The sequence below is a fragment of the Triticum dicoccoides genome, chromosome 5B (genome assembly GCF_002162155.2).
Source record: "Triticum dicoccoides isolate Atlit2015 ecotype Zavitan chromosome 5B, WEW_v2.0, whole genome shotgun sequence".
NCBI lineage: Eukaryota > Viridiplantae > Streptophyta > Magnoliopsida > Poales > Poaceae > Triticum > Triticum dicoccoides.
In genome coordinates this window covers 207,279,577-207,289,015 of record NC_041389.1, presented here as the reverse complement: position 1 = coordinate 207,289,015, position 9,439 = coordinate 207,279,577, and the positions used below count along the sequence as shown (strand labels likewise).

Genomic DNA, 9,439 nt, shown 5'->3' with positions numbered 1-9,439 from the left:
CACAACACCATCATGTACCCTTTCTCCTCCTCCCTTCCGGCGATCTCCGGTGCCTCTCGTTCTTGCGTCTCCGGCATAGCCTGCTTGGCCTCGTTTCGCTAGGGGTTTCGTCGATTCGCCGCTCTCTCGTGCTCCCGTCAGCCACCCTTTAAGGACGCACGCCGCGGCTTAGGGCACATCCCCTCTCAGGGTATCCGCACTCTTCTTCTAGGTTTATGTGGTGGTACACTTTAAGATTGTTCTCATCGTCCTCTCAAATAATCAAGTGTGTTTACCGTATATGGTCGCTAGCTGTTTGTACCCAAGATTTAACACTAGGGTGTAGTGGATAAGACGCCTTGTGAACACCGAAAGGCTCCGCTCCGCGCCTAGCTCTCGCTCCGCGCTCGCCGTCGGTGGCCACTCCGGCCCCGACGTCCACCTCCGCGGTCTCCCCGGACCCGCCCTCTCCCCATGGCCTCGCCTCCCGCCACTGGGACTGGCCGCTCGCGCGAGCTGCGCTGGCTGGAGTCCAGCCCGTCCTCCGCCTCCCCGTCCCCGCCCCACGCTCGCCGGCCGCTGTCCTACCGGCAGGCCCTCTGTGCCCGTGAGCCTGCGTCCTCCGCGCTCACTCCAGAGGCCGCCGACGCTTCGACCCCCTCGCCGCCGCCTGCCCCGCGTCCCTGGCCCCGCTCCGAGATCTGTCCGGTCTCCCCTGCCGGCGACGCCGCCGACGCCGCGGATGGGGGTGGCTGGCAGGTCGCCTCGGGCCGTCGTCGCCCTCGCCCTCGCCCCCGCCGCCCGCGCCGCCGTCAGGCCCCGGCCGCGGCTCCTCGCCCCCGGCCGCCCTCCCCTGCTTCGAAGGAGTGCCCGCGTTGCTTCAGCGACCACCCCAGGGCAGAGTGCCGCCGTGACATTCGGTGCAAGCGCTGTCGCTTCTATGGCCATGTTGCTCGGGACTGCGACGCCCCGCGTGCCTCCCCCCGCGCCCCGCCCCGGCGGCCAAGCGCGTCCGCGCCGCCTCTCCTCGCCCCGCGAGCTCCTCTGCCTCCAGTGTCATGGGCCCCAGCTGACCCGCGTCTTCCGGGTCTGGGGGCGTGGCCTTGGCCTCCGGCGCGACCCCTTCGCCCTCTGGCCCTGCGACCTCCCAGTCGCCCTCCCTTCCGTCTTCCTCCTCCCCGGCCGCCATGTCCGGCCACCCGTCCCTGCAACCCGCGGGGGCGCTCTGTTTCTTGGAGCGCTCCCCCGAGATCGTCGCGGCCGAGGCTGCCTTGGAACAGGCTCTGGTGGTGACCGTGGCTGGGAACAGGTCCGGCGTTGGCCGCTCTGATGTTGCTGCCGCCCTCCGCGACCGCTTCGGCTTCTCTGACGACGAGTTCTCCGTTCATCTGCGGCCGGACGGCGAATTCTTGGTTCGTTTCGCTTACCCGTTGGCTCGTGCCCGTGTCGCGGAGCGTCCCGTCCGCGCCCGTCGGTTCCGTCTGCTCTCTCAGCCTTGGGGCCGCTCCGCCGGCGCCGAGCCGCTCTCCCTTCGCCTCCGCGTTGACATCGAGATCCGGGGCATCCCCGAGCATGGTTGGCACAGGGCCACGGCGGAGCAGCTGCTTTCCCCATTCTGCTACATCGACCACCTCGCGCCTGAGACACGCAGCGGCAGCGACATGGCTGTCTTTCACCTCTCGGCCTGGACGCCCAACCCTGATGCCATCCCTCGCACCTTGGAGCTGTTCCTCCCCGAGCCCGACGCGGTGTGGCCTGACGCTGACCCCGACCGCGCGGAGCGTTTCGCGGTCCATCTTCTCAGGTGGCCGGTGCGCATTCATGTCCGCCGGTCGGAGGATTTCCGGCTGCCCCCGCCGCCGCCCGCGACGGACCCCAGCTCGGGCGTAGGCCCCGACAGCTCGCCTCCTTGCCCTCCAGCCTGGCCCTCCCGCCATAGCTTCTCACCGCGCTCTTCCGGTGATCGTGGAGCTGGCTCCCGCGGCGCCGGTGCTCCGGCCGGTGGTCGCCGGTGATCACACGCTCCCCCCCCTTTTCGTGGCTGGCAGGGCATCCTTGGGCCCTACCCCACCGTCGCTCCCCCTCGCATGGCGGGCCCCGTCTAGACCCGCTTGCGCCCTGTGGGGTCTCTGCAAAAGCAACCCTCCCCTGCTCTTCCGCAGGATAAGGTGACCGCTGAGGTCAGCCCGTCCTCTCCTACGACCGGACCGCTCCTACGACCGTGTTCAAACTCTCCTGACCGCCAGCTGGCGCTTCGCGGGAGCGTGTCTCCTCCCCATCCGGCCGTTGGCTCGCCCCAGCCTCCCCTCGCGGGCCACCTGTCTGCTGGCTGTGCTTCCCCGCCCGCCCTTCGATCCCCGCCTTGCCCAGTCATTGGTCATGGCGGCAATTCCTGCGCCTCGGGATCTAGTGGCTTCCGCCCACGGTCTCCCTGCTCAGACGATTGCCTGGCGTCATCACCAGCATCCGATGCTGCCTTTGTCGTGGAGGGCCGCGTGTCCCACACCGGCCCCGCGCCGTCTCCCGCCCGCCCGACCAGCCCTGCTGGGCCTGACCTCGCTTCACCCGTCGCTTTGTCGCCTGCTGCTGCGAGGGATGGGCCGCCGCGTGGCTCCCCCCCATTGGGCACCCTGTCTCCACCTGGGCTGGGCCCCTCCGTGCATGCCCCAGGCCCCGAGGCCATGCAACGTCCCGCGCTTCGTGCGTTCCTGGACTCGGTTGTAAGGCCTGTTGATTAGGTTCTGCCCCAGCCCAAGCCAGCTCCGAGGCGCAAGCGCAACGCGATCCCCCCCAATTTCACTCCCAGGAGAAGCTCTCGCATCGCCAAAGCTGATTGCGGTCTGGATTCCGAAATGAAGGCCAAGAAAGTGCTGTTGCGGAGGCTCGGGCTCCTCGAGGAGAATGGGTCGCTCGACGACTCCACCCTCGCCAAATACACCCAGCTGTTCGCACGGCCGTTAGCTGAGGATGTGGTGCAGGCCTTCGCAGACTACTACGGATGGCAGATTCCCCGCGGTGTCACGCAGCTCCTCGACCGTGCGCCTGTGATGCCGGTCCTGATTCCCTCTTAGGGTTGCGTTTCCCCTCTCCCTCGCCCCCCCATCGTTTCCATGGATTGTAGCCTCAAGGTCGTGTTTTGGAATGTGCGTGGCCTAAATTCGAAGGCCAGACGCATGGCGGTCCGTTCCATGATTCTTTCTGTGTCCCCTTCGATTGTGTGCCTTAGCGAGACCAAACTCGCAGTGGTCTCTGCTCCTATTGTTACCGAGACTCTCGGGCCCTCGTTCCAGGACTTCTTCTTTCTACCTGCCAATGGCACGCGCGGAGGTATTCTCGTTGCTTGGCAGCGCTCCATGCTCACCCTCTCTAGGCCGGAGGTTGGCGCCTACCATGTGTCCGCCCTTGTCACACCCCTCGCCCCGGGCGAGCAGCACTGGTGGATTACGGCTGTGTATGGGCCTCAGGAGGATGATGCGAAGGTGGCCTTTCTTGCCGAGCTCCACGACTTTCGTCTCACTTGTGCGGGCCCCTGGATCGTTGGAGGTGACTTCAACATGATCTTGTCCTCTGCCGACAAGAACAATGGGCGGCTGCACCACCGTTCTATGAGTCGTTTTCGCCGCTTTGTTGCTGACTTGGAGCTGCGTGACATCTACCTCCATGGTCGCCGTTACACTTGGTCGAACGAGCAAGATAACCCCACCCTTGTGCGGAATGACCGAGTTCTCTGCACTCCTAGTTGGGAGGACTTCCAGCCGCACTGCCTGCTCCGTTGCCTCGCGTCGGCCGCTTCTGACCACGCCCCTCTCCTGCTGGACTGTTCTCGGCATCCTGGCGGCCCCAAATGCTTCCACTTCGAGCGGTTTTGGGTTCACCTCGATGGATTTCAGGACACTGTGAGCAACGCCTGGAACTGCGAGCCTCCGGATCCGGACCCATTCAGGAGGATCTACTTGCGCCTCAAGCTCACTGCCCGTCGCCTCCAAAGTTGGAGTGCACGCTGCATCGGCAATGTCTCCCTACAGCTTCTGGTCGCTCGCGAGCTGATTGCTCGCCTCGACGCGGCGCAGGACTCACGCCCCCTGTCCCCTTCGGAGGCCTGGCTTCGTAGAAACCTTAAACTGAAGTACCTGGGCCTGGCATCCCTCGAGAGGTCGATTGCCCGCCAGCGCGTGCGCCTCTCTTGGCTCCGGGAGGGTGACACGAACTCCACCTTCCTGAAGATCCACGCCTCCCAACGCAAGCAGAAGAACCGCATCCTGCAGTTGGATGTTGATGGCTCCCTGGTTTCCGACGAGGCTGGGATGGCCGAGGCTGCGTTCCACCACTTTGCGAGCATTCTCGGCTCCTTTGATGAGCGCAACATGACCCTTGCCCTAGAGGCTTTCGACGACCGTTCCTTTGATCTCTCGGAGCTGGAGCTTCCTTTCTCCGAGGCCGAGATCTGGGAGGCCGTTAAATCCCTCCCCTCCGGCAAGGCCCCGGGTCCGGACGGCTTCACCTCTGAGTTCTTGCGCGCCTGCTGGGACACTGTCAAGCATGACATCTGCGACGCTTTCGACAAGCTTTATCACCTCAATGGCCTGGGCTTTCAGAAGCTCAACGAAGCGCTTGTCACTTTCCTCCCGAAGAAACCTGACGCCACCACCCTCGCGGACTATAGGCCTATCAGCCTAATTCATCTCTTGGCTAAGCTTTTTGCCAAGGTGTTGTCCTTGCGGTTAGCTCCGCGGCTTCGAGATATGGTGTCGACCAACCAGAGCGCATTCATCGCTGGCCGCTGCATTCACGACAATTTCATCTTGGTTCAACAGACCGCCCGTCAGTTGCACAACATGAGGGCTCCTCGCATCCTCCTAAAGCTCGACATCGCGCGTGCCTTTGACTCTGTCTCATGGCCTTTTCTCCTTCAGCTTCTTGGGCACCTTGGCTTTGGCCCAAGATGGCGCGAGTGGATTTCCATCCTCCTCTCTACGGCGAAAACGCGTGTGCTCATCAATGGCCGCCCGGGCCCCCCCATTTGCCACGAGAAGGGTCTCCGGCAGGGCGACCCCGTCTCCCCCATGCTCTTCACGCTAGTCATCGACGCGCTTAACTCCCTGCTCCAGCACGCCATCAGGACCGGAGTGCTGCGCCGCCTCACCGAGCGCCGGATGGCCTCGAGTATCTCCCTGTATGCTGACGACGTGGTTATCTTTTGCCACCCGGACCACCATGAGCTTCAGGTCATCCGCGAGCTGCTCCATGTCTTCGGCGCCGCGACTGGGCTGCACACCAACTTCCGTAAATGCTCCGCCACTCCGATCCATTGCACGGTCGAGCAAACTGTGCTTGTCGAGGACACGCTCGCCTGCCCGATCGCGCACTTTCCCATCGTTTACCTTGGCATCCCACTCTCGACCAGGAAGGTCTCCGCGACGGCTCTTATGCCCCTGGTGGAGCGGATGGCGCGTAAGCTACCAACTTGGAGAGCGTCCCTCCTCTCGCGAGGGGAGCGTCTAGCCCTGGTGCGCCATGTTCTCGCCGCCATGCCCGTTCACCTTCTTATGGCCATGGCGCTCCGACCCGCTATTCTCAAGAAAATCAACAGGATCATGCGTGACTTTCTCTGGCACGGCAAAGCCGATGCCCCGGGTGGAGGCTGCCTGGTCAGTTGGCAAAAAGTGTGCCGCCCCCTGGAGCTGGGTGGGCTTGGCATCCGTGACCTGCAGCGTACCGGCGTTTCGCTTCGCGCTAGGTGGCTTTGGCTCCAAGCCACCGATCTGTCCCGTCCCTGGCGGCACCTCCATCTGCCCTTCGACCCCGAGGCCCAGGCGATTTTTGATGCTTCCTCCTTCTGGATCCTTGGTGACGGGAACTCTTGCTTGTTCTGGAAAGACCATTGGATCTCGGGCCGTTCGGTCGGCGAGCTTGCACCGTCCATCCTTGCTTTGGTTCCTAAGCGCCGGAGGCGTTCGACGACCGTTGCGCAGGGCCTCAGCAACAGGGCCTGGGTGGGAGACATTCAGGGTGCCTTGGGGCCGGCTGCGTTGGTTCAATATGTCGAGCTTTGGCGTGCCCTGCAACCCGTAACCCTAACTCTCGACCCGGACGTGTTACGCTGGAGGTGGACCGACTCGGGCATCTATACTGCGAATTCCTGCTATCGAGCCATGTTCGCTGGCTCCACCATCGCGCCCAACTGGAAGCTGATCTGGCGCACGTGGGCCCCGCTGCGGATCCGGGTCTTTGCGTGGCTTGCAAGCCAGGACCGTTGCTGGTCCGCTGCCCGTCTCGCGCGGCATGGCCTTCCGCATGACGACCGATGCATCTTCTGCGACCAAGTGCTGGAAACCCTCGATCACCTTCTCGTCCAATGCCCATTCTCCCGGACCATCTGGCATGAGATCCTCGCCTGGTGCCGGCTGCCTCTACCACCTCCGGGCACCGGCGATTGCTTCATTGAGTGGTGGGCTAACTCCTCCAGGAGGGTTCCTGCGGCCTTGCGGAAAGGTCTCGCCTCCCTCGCCCTCCTCACTGCTTGGTCAATCTGGCGCCACCGTAATGCGTGCATCTTCGACCACATGAACCCCTCCACTACGATTCTTGTTCAGATCATCAAGGACGACGCTCGGGCATGGGCTCTTGCCGGGGCCAAGGACGTTGCAAACTTTTTGCCTCCCTGATGCGTAGATTGCTAGGTTGGGGCTGAGCACCCTCATCCATTCTGCTCATGTACCGCTTTCCCACGCCAGCTCTGTGTACGTGGTAAAGTGTTACCCGTGTAATCTTGCCACTCTTGTTTCCTACCTATCAATGGAATGATACGCATCTTGCGTATTTGCGTAAAAAAACACTAGGGTGTAGTTGTTGTGTGGCAGCAACAATTTTTACTGAAAAGTATTCCATTTAAACTTCTGTGAACAACTCTTCATGTTTTTTCTTATCTACATATTCATATAATGCATCGGGAGAACTCCTTGCCTTTTTATCTACAGAAAAAGATCAACTCACAAGTTCAATTTGTATGCTTGGACAGGTGATCGGGAACAAGTGGGACCACTACCTCGATCTTCTCCAGGCCGACTACACTGAGGGGTAAACATTTATGCATCCTGGTTCCTGTTCTGTGGTTTGATTGTGCATTTGTACTGGCTCTGCCTTTGATCCTGTTTTGGTGGATGAGGCCTTGAGGAAGCCTGCATTTGCAATGTCGGCTTCTTTTCGTTTTTAGCTACAATGGAACATGTTTCACTTCTATGTGAGGAAGTTATGCACACAAGTGTGATAGACTGGTATGCTGTATATCTTGTGACGTACATGGTGCACCACTGAACACCGTAGCAGACCTGATCCATAATGAATAAACACTGAAAACTGGCTGTGTCATGCATCTTTTGATGCATTTGGGGGCCCTTATTAGTGTTCTGCTTCCCTGTTTTAGATATTTCACTGAACTGTCACCTTGACTGGGATGTGTGGAGCACTTAGAATTATGCCAGTGTTAAACCAAATGGCTAAGTCTGGATGATAGTTGCTATGTTTGCATCCTATGACGTGTTTTTCCCCGTGTTCAAAATTTTATCATATTTTCTTAGTGTCGAACGTAACTAGGCACTTAAGAGTATGGCAGTATACTAATCTTTGTAGTCTTTGCAAAAAAAAAAAAATTCATCTTTTTAGCCATGTGTACTCTCCATACACTGCTTGCTGTGTCGTAACGTTATGTTGGAATAATGTTGCGTATATAGTAAATGGACGCTAGAAAGATGAAAAAAACAGAAGCTCATGATAAACTGTAAATTTTATTGCATGCGATTGTATTATTGTCGGTCTTAGCGAGGTACATAGAGTATAGTAAAAAAATGCCATCAGATTAGCCATATGTACTCCCCCCTACTCTGCATCTGTTTGACAATGAAATGATGTTATTGTGTAATAGTATGCTGTTTCTTGTTAACGAACACTAATGACAAGACAAATGTTCATGGTGTAAAATTGTAAATTATATTACATACATATTGGAGTCTACCGTTGAGTGTGGCTGTCTGGCTGAGATGCTTGGTTTGTGAAATGTTGGTGTTAAGAGTACGTAATGGGCCTAATGGGCCCATTAGTCTTAGGGTTAATTAGAGATAAGGGTTGCTTGCTTGGGGGTCAAGTAAGCCTTGCTTGGGAGTCAAGTAAACCTCTCTATATAAAGAGAGGAGATGTATCAATCTAATCAAGCAAGAATTAAGAAGGAAATCTCTTCCCTCTTCCCCCCGCCTGCACAAACAGCTTGTCCTCGAGCTGTAAGGTGGGGAAGCGCTTGTTGAACTCCTTGCGGTGGTCAACCAGCGTCAAACACCTGCGCTACAGCTGGGTCGGCGGCGACGGCGTCCTCCTCAATGTAGTCTGCAGCCTCCAGGTAGAAGAGCTGCGGACAGACGTGGCCGGGCGTGTAGGGCTCGTCGCAGTTGAAGCACAACCCTTGGCGGCGACGCTCGAGTAGCTCGGCCGAGGTGAGCCGGCGGAACGGGCGCGCCGCGGTCGCGGCGAGGGGTGCCGCGGAAGCCTGAGCAGGCCGACCCTGCGCGGGAACATCCGGCCCGGGTAGCGGCCCGGCGGCCCGGGACTGGGATGCCGGCTGGATGGCCACTGCGCGGCGCTCGAACGCGCGACCGTATTACATGGCCGTCTGGAGGTCCTGGGGTCCCTGTAGCTCGACGTCCACGCGGATGTGGTCTGGATGGCCCCCGACAAAGAGCTCGACCTGCTGTAGTGCCGTCACACCCGGCGCATGACATGCCAGGGCCTGGAAGCGGTCGGCGAAGTCCTGCACCGTGGAGGTGAAGGGTAGGCGGCCCAACTCTGCCAGGCGGCTCCCGTGGATCGGCGGCCCAAAACGAAGGAGACACAACTCGCGAAAGCGCTCCAACGGGGGCATGCCACCCTCGTCCTGCTCGAGGGCGTAGTACCACGTCTGTGCTGCACCGCGGAGATGGTAAGAGGCGAGCCAAGTGCGATCCGACGCGAGTGTGCGCTGCCCGCGGAAGAACTGCTCGCACTGGTTGAGCCAGTTGAGGGGGTCCTCCGTGCCGTCATAAGTGGCGAAGTCAATCTTGGCGAACCGTGGCGGCGTCTGGGTCAGAGCGCCATGGCTGATTGGCTTGGCGGTGCGGGGCAGCGATGACGGCGGCGTCCGATCGGTGGTAGGGTGGCCGGCGTAGGGGCCCGCGGAGCCGGACGGGTCACCGTACTGCAACGTGGGTACCGGTGGTTTCCCGGCCTCCGTATAGACTGGCGGTGGTGACGTCCCGGTCAGCCAGGCCGGAATCAGGGACGGCGACGGCGGAAACGGACGTGCTGTATTGGGAGGCCGCCTGGTGTGGACTGGCCCAGTCCGGAGCTGGGCGGCAGCGGTGGAAGCTGGACCGGCGCGGTTGGCGTGGCTGGGCCCGGCGCGGGCCAGTGCGGCCACTGTGGCGCTGGGGCGGTC

At 60.5% G+C, this 9,439-nt stretch overlaps 1 protein-coding gene across 1 annotated transcript in view; it reads left to right on the top strand.

Annotated features, from left to right (window-relative positions):
• Positions 1-9,439, top strand: part of LOC119308090 (DNA-directed RNA polymerases I, II, and III subunit RPABC5) — a 13,430-nt gene that overhangs the window by 358 nt on the left and 3,633 nt on the right. Inside the window, exon 2 of the mRNA XM_037584201.1 lies at positions 6,998-7,056. Coding sequence (XP_037440098.1) covers positions 6,998-7,056 — 59 coding nt within the window. The remainder of the gene's footprint in view (positions 1-6,997; positions 7,057-9,439) is intronic.